The sequence below is a fragment of the Peromyscus eremicus genome, chromosome 18 (assembly GCF_949786415.1).
Source record: "Peromyscus eremicus chromosome 18, PerEre_H2_v1, whole genome shotgun sequence".
Taxonomy (NCBI): domain Eukaryota; kingdom Metazoa; phylum Chordata; class Mammalia; order Rodentia; family Cricetidae; genus Peromyscus; species Peromyscus eremicus.
The window spans coordinates 22,108,412-22,121,209 of NC_081434.1; the positions used below are offsets into that span (position 1 = coordinate 22,108,412).

A 12,798-nucleotide genomic window follows, 5' to 3' on the forward strand; every position below is an offset into this window, starting at 1 on the left:
TAGTTAAGATTGTTGAAATATTGCTACATTTCTCCCCGAGAGATAAAAGGAGATGGAATAACTAAAGCTAAACCCCAATTCCTACAGTGCCCCAAAGCCTTGTACAGTCAATTTAGAATACCTATATCATAAAATATGTGTCTGCTTTCAATTCTGCTTGGTGAAATAATTTCATTTTTATGTTATTATAGTAGTTTTCAGTTTTATATGTTTTATTTCTGCCTCAAACCTTGTATTTATGGCAGTCACTTTCTCCCCGCACTTCGGGGTATAATGTGAATATCACCAACAATACATTACTTTCAAATATCCACAAAAATTCAAACACACCAATTAAAGAGCAGCAATCTACTACTTGCATGAAATATACACTCCTAATAGTACAGGCTGGGCTATCAAATATTCATATTAGAAAAATAAGAGTGCCATCACTATGTTTAAGGACTGTAGATTTCTGGTGTGAATAGTAGTAAGATATGGATCGATATTTTTAAAATGTTAAATAATATAAAAATATGGCTATAACAATGTAATAGTTTACAATCACAATCCCTACCTACAATTCCTAACAAATAAATCCTGAACATTGGTATTTTATTCAAAGTCTATAGCAAAACGAGATCTTTTAATGATGAGACCATAGACTTTAATTTTTCCATGAAGTAGAAATATTTATAGTATTCTCCTCTGAAATATATTTGTGTGCTTAAATATATGTATTCTATACAGGCACAAAATTCTGAACTGCACAAGACAATCAGCCTAGGAGTGAGGAGTTTGTTCAGTGTGTGAACTGGACATGTGAGTCTTATGCTCTATGGCATCCTGTCTATAACTCCAGTGTTTAGAAAGGAAGAACAGGGTTGCTTGCGACTAGCCAGCAAGCCAGACTAGCCACCTAGGCTATCACTAGATTCAAGTAAAAGAGAATACACCTCAACACATAAGATGGAAAGTAGTGGAGTGAAGCTTCCAAAGACCATCTTGGGCTTGTACACTTGCAGCTTCACACACACACACACACACACACACACGCACACACGCACACACACGCGTGCGCATACACACACACACGTTTGTGCATATGCATGCATATGCACATGCACACACATAAAAAAGAAAAAAGTACAACTAGACTAAAAAAGTTGTCATAACAAGTTACACATTAATATAATAAAAATAAAATATAAATTATTTGACATTATAATCTCAATAATTTAGTTATCTAGAATGGGTAGAAATGCTTTTTCACTCCTGTTCCCCGTATATACATAAAGCACAATGGCCTTCTTTAATGAAACTCAGGAAAGCAAAACAGTCACCTTGTGTGATACAGGTAGGAAAGGTGTGTGCTGTGGGATGTTCTGTATGGCAAATGTGTTGCTCTGATTGGTCAATAAATAAATCACTGATTGGCCAGTGGCTAGGCAGGAAGTATAGGCGGGACAAGGAGGAGAATAAAGCTGGGAAGTGGAAGGCTGAGTCAGAGAGACACTGCCAGCTGCCATGATGATAAACAGCATGTGAAGATGCCAGTAAGCCACGAGCCATGTGGCAAGGTATAGATTAATGGAAATGGATTAATTTAAGCTGTAAGAACAGTTAGCAAGAAGCCTGCCATGGCCATACAGTTTATAACCAATATAAGTCTCTGTGTTTACTTGGTCGGGTCTGAGCGACTGTGGGACTGGCGGGTGAGAGAGATTTGTCCTGACTGTGGGCCAGGCAGGAAAACTCTAGCTACAAAGTGATTTACTGTAGGACATTGCTTTACAAACCCTTGTGACCAACTGAAGCCGTCTTCTACAAGAGTGAGAAAGGCGGTAGTTTGAGAAATCGCCTTGTGAGGAACATTGTCAGTACTGAAATCTCTTTAAACAAAATAAATCATTCCAGGTGAAACATGGATAGATGCTTTGGGGAATTTGTCCACATATTCTGGGTGCTGAGATCAACTGGCATTTTCAACATGTGAGAGTCACTTAAAAGCTTCTTCCCATTACAAACTGACTGAACTTGTGTAGGTCTAGAACAGGCATCATTTATAGGGGTTGGCGATTACCTATTGGGTCAGAGAGAGTGTGATCAGACCCATTCTGAGAGTGATAACTACTTCAGTGTGACAGAAGGTTAATAACACAGGTGGCTTCAGAGTTTTATTCACTTTATATAGTAGAGGGATACTTGTTACAAGATATCACTTCAAAATTTGCTAGTCTATTTTTTTTAATAAAAAACGAAAACAGTATTTAAAATGAAATTTTAATTTATTGCCGAAAATTATTTAAAATGTTAGTCAAGCTGTGGTGGCACACGCCTTTAATCCCAGCACTGGGGAAGCAAAGGCAGGCAGATTCTGTGAATTCAAGGCCAGCCTGGTCTACAGAGTGAGTTCTAGGACAACCAGGGCTACACAGAGAAACCCTGTCTCAAAAAAACAAAGCAAACAAACAAAAAGTCATTCATATTCTATGCATTTTTTCCTACAAAAGAGCAGTATGATCACGAAACTCCCCAATCAGTTACTGAGCCTTACCATTAACTCTGTAAACAAATATACTTGGAATCACTATTTTTTAATTTCTATTAATATTAAAAATTAACAGGAATGGATGTAAAAATAACTAACAACATTAGTTTGAAAGAGTCGTCTGCAGTTTGACTTTTGCTAATTTCCTTCTTTTATTTATTTATGCTTTTTTAATTTCTGAAAGAGTTTTGTGACGTAGTCTAGGCTGGCCTTGAACACTTGATACTCTCTCTTCAAGTGCTGGGATTACAGATGTGAAACACCAAGGTTGGCAATTTCCAAAATGTTTTAAAAGTAAGAAGAAACTACTTTGAGCCTTAAAAAAAATTTTTTTTTCATTTTACATATCAATCCCAGTTCCTCTCCTCTCCCCTTCTCCCGCCCCCCTCCCCAATCTACCCCCATCCCACCCTCTATCCACTCCTCAGAGAGGGTAAAGCCTCCCTTGGGAATCAACAAAGTCTGGCATACTAAGTTGAGGCAGGACCAAGGCCCTCCCCGCTGTGTCAAGGCTGAGCAAGGTATTCCACCCTAGGGAATGTTCCAAAAAGCCATTTCATGCACCCAGGATAAGTCTTGGTCCCATTGTCAGGTGCTCTGTCAAACGAATCTAGCCACATAACTGTCACCCGCATGATATTGGACACAAAGCAAAGGATAACCAGGCTACAATCTACAACCCCAGAGAAGCTAAGAAAAAAGGAGGACCCTAAGAGGGACAGGCATGGACCACCCCAGGAAGGGAAAATAGTTAAGATCTCCTGGGTAAACTGGGGGTGGGCAGTAGAAGGGAAGGGATGTGGGATGGGAACATGAGGAGGAACTGAGATGCTCTGAGTACTTTTAAGAAAAGATAATGTATGAATTTTTTTAAGTTAATCAAGTATTGGGTATTTTTGAAAAGAGGCAAATTAAATGTATTATAGAGTGAATTCCCCGACTTCTACCATTTCCAAAACAGACAGACCACACAGATGAAAACTGAAAATAAATATATTCAAAGTCATGACTGTGTTTAAAAGGTTAACCTTTTAAGGACAAGATTATCTATTATCCTTACATTATGGCTGATAAAGAAGTGTTTTTCTATGTCCACCAAAACATGGAAATGAAATTTTCAATGAACAGAAGCTCAGACAATCACTAATTCTTACATTCTACACACACACACACACACACACACACACACACATGAGTGCACACAACGTGTGCACACCAGTACACTATAACTTTGTGTAAAGCAACTTTTGAAATACATTAGTAATTTATTATTAATTTTAATCCAGAGCACATGTTATATATTCAGCAGAAAAGTAGTTATAGAAATGAACATGAAGGAAATGTTGTTAAGAGCCTGTTCTGTTTTCCATTTTGAACAGGAAAACTTCTGCTACTGAAGCATACCTGAGGTAGGGCTGAATTCAGCTGTCTCTGGAGGGAATCTCTGTCATAGATGACATCCTGGAGTCTTTGCTGGGCAAGTGAGAGGCTTTCTTGGGTCTCTCGAAGTGTATCTAGTAGACGATCCCTTTCATCCAGCATATTGACCATCAGTTGCTCAAAATGGGAGTCTGAGTCGGAGCCACTGCTTTGGGACCCCCGTTGGCTCATTGGGGTGTCCTCATTAATCGTGGGCATCACTTCACACATCATTGCTTAAAGAAAAGAAAGAGAAATTTTTAGTCAACAAATTATTTTCAATAATGCCCGCCCCCTCCCGGCTTCCATCTCACTAAAGCCTTCACAGATCATTATTCTCTTTTCCCAACCTCCTGCCTCCCGTCCAATCCAGAGGAGGGTGTGGACCTCAGTGAAGTACAATCTCTTTCCTGTTTGCAGCTCACATGTGTTCACCTGTCATGGCAATTGATAGATGTCTTATGTACCGTACTTAACCTGTTTCCATTTGTTTTCCCTTTTCTTTTGCATAATTTATCACTCATGATTTGATTTACAGAAACACATCATTTGAATAACCACTCATCCCATTCTTTTCTACTTCTGCAAGCTAAAAAAAAAAGTCTTATCATGAACATAACTGTACTTTATTTGTCAACAGACAATACAACTTTGTGCTTCAATGAGTAGAAACTATACAATATTTGAATGATGGGCAGATAAGTGACCTAACATTCACTGTTTTAATCAGAAAACCCCAAGTAATTGGCTATTTTAGGTAATATACTGTTATTTTCTTACTTCAACAGATTTTCTCACAACAACTAATCCTTCTGATGTGTTTTTTTTCATTTATTTATTTTCATCTTCTGCCTCTCAGAACTATGCACAGACTTGCTAAATGATTCAGATTGAATTAGACATAAACTCTAGGAGTTAATTTGAGATACATGAATTTGTCTTGATTATTATACTGCTAATTACACTTAGCATTCCTCTTAGATGCATTGTCTGGTTTACATCCAGACAATTACAAACTAGCCCTCTTTCAAGTATTCCACAAAACAGATTGCAGTAAATTATATTACCACATTCAGTCACTTCATAACTCAGCTGCTAATCACAAACTCTTAGTCACGGAAGGATTGGACTGAATTCTTTTTGAAATTATTTATTAATTTGATTTAAAGTAGACAATACAGATGTTGACATGTAACATTGTCCTGTCACATGTGGTATCTTTAAAAATCAGAAACTGCCTCATTTACCTTTTCATTCTCTCTCTTTCGGTCTCTCTCTCTTTCTCTTCCTATCTCTCTCTTTCTCTGTCTCTGTCTCCCTCTCTTTCTCTGTCTTTCTCTCTCTCCCTTTCTCTCTGTGTCTCTTTCTCTGTCTCTCTCCCTCTCTCCCTTTCTCTCTGTCTCTGTGTCTCTGTGCCTCTCTGTCTCTGTCTATCTCTCTTTCTCTGCCTCTCTCTTTCTCTGCCTCTGTCTCTCTCTGTCTTTCTCTCTCTCCCTTTCTCTCTGTATCTCTTTCTCTGTCTCTCTCTTTCTCCCTCTCTCCCATTCTCTCCATGTCTCTGTCTCTCTCGTGTGTGTAAGCGTGCATGTGTGTGTGTGTGTGTGAGTGTGTGTGTGTGTGTGTGAGTGTGTGTGTGTTTAAATGTCTAACTCATCTCAATTTCAGTTGTTGTGTGAGGGCCAGAAGATATTAGAAAGTCTGGTTTTGTAGAAAGCCTGATGTGAGATAAGCCCAGTTTGGTTGTGTGTCTCAAAGCTTTCTCATGACTTTATAACGAAAGGTCAATTCATTCTTTCTGTCCACATATATATCCTTAGGGAAACTCTTTCTGGTGATATTTTGAAATAAAATGTCAAGATTTAACGGTTCAATATTTAATTACTTTTTATATGTTTCTTCATGTAAATTTGGTTGTTAAGGGGCAAAACTTAATTATATGTGAACTATTTGGTCATGACCCATTGGAAACTGACCAAAACTTTAAGAAAATGAAAGTAACTCATTTTATGACAAGTGTTATAGGTAAAGCAAAGAAAAAATTGGGAATTTCTAAAATAATTCAAAATACTTTGAAACTGTGCCCATTACTCAAAATGCTGATCTATCTGAGGACAGAAACTTGACTTATTTATTTCATATTTACCCTAAAGTACATTGCAGAGCAGATCTATAGAATGTCTTTACATGTACACCTGCACAGACTTTCACAATTACTACTACCATTTGCTATTTAATGTATACTTTATGCTTTTATCATTTTGATTTTCATTCATGGACTATCCCAACGGTGAAAAATAACCTCTTTTAACTGCTATAAATTCTTTTTACACTAATTGAAAACAAAACAAAAACTTTTCAACACATTGGCTTACTTAAAAGGATTAGTTCACATGCCATGCATGACATTCACACATGGAACAACTGCGATGTCCTGAAAAGCATGACCATGAGCCTATGTGTTTATTTTTGACATTGAAGGTTAAGACAAAGTACCAGAACAAATTGTGCCTTGAAATATAGTTATCTAAATGCTCTTCAATCTGCATTTTAAATCATACCCTTAGCAGAGGAAAGCTATTACTAACAACTTTAAATTCCAAGGAGAGTTTAACTTCCTTCATTACTCCAAGCATCTATTTCACACATGTGTTCAAATTCTTAATATTACCAAGAGACATTGGACAGTCACAAGCTTGAGATTTTCAGATCCATGGAAAAGGTGGTCATGGATTTGGTCAGCCAAAAGATGCTATGATGAGACGCTTAGACAATCTATTCATTCTATACTTGGAGTAACTCAGTTCCATCCCACTCCTGAAGCATGTGAAATGGAGTAAGTTGGTTTGCCTTTCAAAACTTCATGTTCCCTTCCCCAAAGCAAGAATGATAATCAGTTTTTAAAGTGTATAAAATTTCTTTATAAAATAAACAGAATAAAAAATTGTTTATAAAATTCCCACTTTATGCATCCTGACAGACACATAGTGAATTATATAAAGGATTATTATAAAAAACCCAAACATGTTCTCTATTACAAACTGGTCACCATTTATCCTTACAGAAATTATATTGTACATTAAAACACTTGCTACTAGGCCTGTAGCTGTAATTCTAGCAGATACTTCTGAACTCTCAAAATTCAGTTCGTAAAATTTCAACTATGCAAAATTAATTAGAAAATAAGATGGATGCATGCTACTTTCTTTAAAATCAATCTAAATAAGCAAATCTAGAGTCCTCCAAAATTTAAAAAGAAAAATTCTACAAATACCAAAGCTACTTTTAGTGCCTGTGTTAATTATTACCTTAGACCCCAGATTCTGGTATAAGCTGCAAAATAATTGCATGTCCCTCAAAACATAGTGTAACAGTTCCTAAATGCACAGCTGCACAGCTTGAGTGAACTAGAATAATTAAAAATCTATGAAGAATATTTTGTAGGATGAATATCTGGAACACGATACAGAAAGATATGGTCATCCAGTATCTTGTATATTGCACCCAGATATATTATATTTTGCTTTTAGAGTCATTTTTGGAACTAAAAATGCAAACATTACACCATCACTGAGAAACAAGCCAAAACACAGTTTGCTGAGGTATTTTCATCATCCCTCCCTCAAGTCAATGTGAAATATAATTTTATTAGCTTCATCTAGATATAGACGACTTGATCACTAAACTACTGAAGATTCCAGGACCCAGTTTCAGGCAATGCAAATTTTATTTTTAAGAGAGAAAAAAAATAATAACCCTGATTGGTTTAATTATCTCAGTGCTTAAATTTAGCCCGAATAATTTTATACCAAGAAAACCAACTCCCATGCTGTCAGCATATAACCTTGACTGTCTTCTAAATCTCTCGGATTCCAAAATAAAAGTTTTGAATGCCCAGTGGAGTCATTCAGCAAGGATTTTGAGATCTAGTGTGTTCCTTAATACTATATGTTCTTACGAGCTATACCTATTCAGACAAGAATATTCCAAAAGACTTTTATTCCTGTAGGTCAATAACTTCATTTAATTGTGTGGCTAGAATTAATACACGACCACTGGCAACGAAGCAGTCATTCTCTGTAATAAGTTTCTTCGGCAAAGGTTTAGTCTTCAGAACCCTCCCAGCTCCATCTCTGTTAACCCGCAAGGAGTAATTCCGTAAAAGAAAGCCTAGCCATTGTCTGATTACATTACACGAATATTCCTCCTCCTCTTTAACTCTTTGAAATCCCCTGTCCTCAGGAAATATTCCTACCACCTCTAATGGAAGCGTTTCCACTCTCTATACCCTCGTGCCTGTTCAGATGGCCAAACAGCGAGCTCACCCCACACTGCTGGACAAGTTACTCTTCAGCCACACCCCCACCACCCCGAAAGAAGTTGACTTCATAATTTCCACACTAAAATTGTTCATCTGCCCCAGGAGAGAGCCAGTTAGGCAGGAGGCAGAGACATCGGGGATGGAGAAGATGGGTGGAAAGCAAAGGTAACTAACAGAAACCCACAGGAGGACTTTGCATCTCCTCTTCCCTGGGGGCGGGGTGGGGCTGGGGAGGTGGTCAAAAAAAAAAAAAAAAAAAAGGAGAAAAAAAAAATGAAGCGGAAAAGAAACCATGCAACTCGAATACAGTTTCTGTACCTAATGTCTCTTATTTCAGGTCCTGTTTCTTCAATGGATCACTGACAACCGCAGTCTCGGCTGGAGGAGAGGTGAGGCTCACACCCAGCAGTCCTGGACCATTTCCCTAGCAACGGGAGGAGAAAGGCTGCTTAGACACTCGCGAGCCCCAGCGTTCTCCTGGAACGTGCCCCGGCTCCGTAGCGTGGCAGCCACTCGGCATCTTCCCGTGGCTCCGTCAGCAGCCAAAAGGAGAAGGGTCCATCGGAAAAATGGCATATTACAAATTTTGCTTTGGGAAGCAGAGCTCGGCTCAGACCATTGTCAAAGGGAAGAGAGGGGGAGGCGGTTCTTAAAGCAGCCGCGGCCCCTTTGCCGCCCAGCAGCAGCAGCAGCAGCAGCAGCAGCAGCAGCAGCAGCTCTGGAGCGTGCAGCGGAGCCCCCGGGGCGGAGAGCTGGTAATCCGGGACTGGATCTGACTTTCAGAAACTTAACCTAGCACAACTGCTCCCCGCGGTCTCCCGGGCCACCCAGCGGGTGAAGAAGCGTCCCTTCAAACGCGAACTTCGGGGTGAAGTGTGGGAAAGTACATCTCTGGAAGGGAAATTCTCCACCCAATAACCCACCCGGAGTCACAGGGGAGTTTATGGTAATTGCTGGGAGTTTGATGGTTAAAAGGAAGTGAGTCCCCAGGGATGCTAGAAGCAGGACAGGTCTTCTCTGGACACCCAGCCTACTTCTGTCCTAGGGTGTATCCTTTCACTTAGAGACGTTTATTTCCTGGGAAGGGAAGCAGACACACACACACACACACACACACACCTCCCTCCTCCCTCCTCCCTCCTCCCTCCCCGGACTGCCCCTCACCCCTACCCCCTGAGAGGGCACCAATTTCCCCCTCCCAACCGCTCTGCAACTCCTCTGCTCGCATGGGTTGGCCGACAGAACCAACCTGCTGAGAACGGGTGAGGATGCTATAGCATCCTTGCCTCATGCAAGCGGCTGCTACTCCTCCTTCCGTGTCTCCTCCCCTCCTCCTCCTTGGCAGCCTCCACCTCCTCTTCCTCTGGAACAAGGGCTTCCCCTGGAAGCTGCTGCAGTGGTTTCCACCGGCCCTTAAATAAATTCTGAAGTAATCACGTCTTTGCTCTCCTCCTCACGCACACACACGCGCTCGTGGATACACTCGTCTCCCCCAAAGCTTCTCCAGGGCTGCCGAGGATAAAGCTGGTCCCAGTGCTCTCGATGATGGCGAGGGCCACCCCGGATGGGCAAAAGTGTAAAGGGGAGAGGGGGTCCGCTTTGCCCAGCCTGAGCTTCTGCTACACAGTCATCTTTATAGGAAAGCTTGTGTTGGCATGTGCTCCCGGGAACTGGAAACGTTCCTGCTCTGTGGCCTTAGGTACTTGTGGCTTTCCACAGCTTTCTTCCCTTGAACCAGAGGAAGGGTAGGCATACTTGTAGGAACCTGAGACAGTCTAGGGTGTGGCCGCGTCTGCCACTTTGCATTACCTCTTCAGGTCTCTTCTATTCATTGCCTTGGAGGTGAGGATCTCATGTTAAATGCTCCCTGCCTGCAGAACTAAATTTCAGCTTTCAACATTTTGACCGCTCTAAGAACATGTTCCAGATCCCATAAACCTGTCTCTGTCTTTCTTTCTGTTTCTGTGTCTGTCTGTCTGTCTGTCTGTCCATCTGTCTCTGTGTCTGTCTCTGTTTCTCTCTCTCTCTCTCTCTCTCTCTCTCTCTCTCTCTCTCTCTCTCTGTGTGTGTGTGTGTGTGTGTGTGAGTGTGTGTGTGTGTGTGTGTGTGTGTGTGTGTGTGTGTGTCTGGTACTTATTCATATAGATCAGGAATAAGGAGGCATCAGTAGACAACACCAACATATACTTTAAGGAAATATTTGAGTGAGGAAGATGCTGATGCACTGAGGGAATGAAAAAAGAATTAAACATCAAGTATACAGTGGAAGTTATAGCAAGTGTCCACAGTAAGCAGTGTAAAGAAACTCAAAAGGATGCTTTACTTACGCTTAAAACAGAGTACAAATTTTACTAAGAAATGGTGCCCAAGAACTGAATCACTGAAGTGTCCATGCAGAGCTCTTTCTTGTGGAAGAACTTAAATTAGTTGATAATTCTATAGTAAAATTTAAGATGAACCTTATGAATTTTACCTTTTTCCTCTTCTAGACTGTTATTCAAGTTTTGAGTCCCAGTTTAAGAGTTAAGTACAAAGGCCAGGCGGTGGTGGCACACACCTTTAATCCCAGCACTTAGGAGGCAGAGGCAGGCAGATCTCTGTAAGTTCCAGACCAGCCTGGTCTACAAAGTGAGTTCCAGGAAAGGCGCAAAGCTATATAGAGAAATCCTGTCTCAAAAAAACAAACAAACAAAAAAAGAGTTAAGTACAAAAATATTAAGCATAAACACATTGCATTTATTATAAGCTAAATGGAGCACTGCTTCTCAAATATCCTCACGTGTGGGTCCTGTCATCTTGTAGATGCTGAAACTCTAAGGTTAGAGTGGACCTTGAGTGTCCACACTCCTGACAATGTCCACATAAGACCCTATGTTGGTGTGAACAAAGTTTCCTGAGAAGAATCTGTGTCAGCTGAGACCAGTTGAACTGAAGTACTGTGGAGAGGTTGGAATGCTGATCCAGAGGCTAATTACCTTATCATAGGGTAGCTTTAGCCACTGGGAACATCTGTTCCCTACCTATTCTGTCAGAAGTAACATCCTGTGAATAATAGATAAAACGATTTTGGTATCTATTAACTTAAGAGACTACCAAGTCCCAAACCTAAAAGCTAAGAATGTCATTAGAAAGCATCTTGGGCCTACAGCAACACTTCCATCATCTGGCTGTAAGCACTTCTCTGCTGTACCCACCAGGGTATGCATTTTAAACTTACCCTGATTTATGACTTTGTTCTATGAAACTATAAAAATTCATGAAACTGTTTCCACTTTGGATGATTGAGTTTTTAGTAACCCATAGATGTATTTCCAGGCCATGGTCATTCAAAAAAAGAGATGGTTCCAGAATAAACTATGCCTTATTCCCTTTAATATGAAAACATGGTTTTTGTGTTGAAAAAGTCTAGAACACACACCAAAATACTCTATGTGCATGACTTTTTTTAAGTGTAGCCTAGGCTGGTTTCATACTTCCAATTCTGCTTCAGCCTCCTTGGAGTCAAAATTACAGGTACATGCCACTGGTGGCCAGGCTCTCTGTTCACCTTTAGATATGGCTTAAATGCACACAATCACAGGAAATTGAGAGGCCCCTGAGTCTATCTTCAAACAAATCTAACATTGCAATAGTCACCTTATCGTCTTCACATGTCAGTGCTCAGAACTTTCACTCTCTGGAATGGTACATATGAGTTAAAATGTCCCTTAACTTCACATGTTTAAAGACGGCAGCTATGTGTGTCTGTGTGACAATTGCTACCTTATTACACCTTGATTTTATATTTCATGCCGATCAATGGCTGCCAAGTGGAAGTTGAAAGTGTTCTTGCCATTTTCAAGAGTTTTTATTTGCTTCATTCCAATGTACCAGATATAAATTCTAATTTTAAGTATCATATTCCCATTTATCTTATACAGAATATTTTTAAAAGGCTACCCTGTAGTTCATAACATAAAAAAAAATGGTGGAGAAAGGCAAGAAATGACTCCAGAATAAAGATTATTTTGATAAGAAGGTCATGGTCTTCACAATCACTTTCACCTTAGAAACTACATATTCCTACCTGTAACACAGAAGCAGAGGATATAACATTCCCTATCAAAATGGAGAAGTGATTTTGCAAAGACATTAGATTAACTCATTGTTGAGAATACAAGGAACACCATCTGTACACCTTTCTATAGCTTATTGACCATCAATTTCAACATACAAGACACTATCCAGGGTGGCTTCTTATAATGAACATTGCTCAGCCTCATCCCTCAAAACTGTGCATCCATCAGGTCAATGGTTCTGTCTCAACATTTTCATCTCTGGTAAGTTCCAAAGTGATACTAGTACTGCTAGGTCAACACCCCACTTAGATAATCACTCCTTTAATATTTAGAGAAACTTTAGAACAAAACAGAAACATAAAACAAGAGCTACTAAATATTCATGCATGAGGTAAATTGTCTTTTATACATTTTTTTACATACACTTTATGTAAACAATTTTAGTGTTAAGGCTATCACCTGATTCCAATGAT

The 12,798-nt window shown here is 39.8% G+C and overlaps 1 protein-coding gene and 1 long non-coding RNA gene across 2 annotated transcripts in view; one reads left to right on the forward strand and one right to left on the reverse strand.

Annotated features, from left to right (window-relative positions):
* The window catches only part of Ppfia2 (PTPRF interacting protein alpha 2), a 442,290-nt gene extending 433,489 nt beyond the window's left edge, over nt 1–8,801 (reverse strand). Inside the window, exons 1-2 of the mRNA XM_059245722.1 lie at nt 8,586–8,801; nt 3,935–4,185 (exon numbers count right to left, since the gene is read on the reverse strand). Of these exons, the coding sequence (XP_059101705.1) occupies nt 3,935–4,183 (249 nt within the window). The 5' untranslated portion in view covers nt 4,184–4,185; nt 8,586–8,801. The remainder of the gene's footprint in view (nt 1–3,934; nt 4,186–8,585) is intronic.
* The window catches only part of LOC131895287 (uncharacterized), a 43,477-nt gene continuing 39,365 nt past the window's right edge, over nt 8,687–12,798 (forward strand). The window contains exon 1 of the long non-coding RNA XR_009375141.1: nt 8,687–9,213. This is a non-coding gene — a long non-coding RNA (uncharacterized LOC131895287). The remainder of the gene's footprint in view (nt 9,214–12,798) is intronic.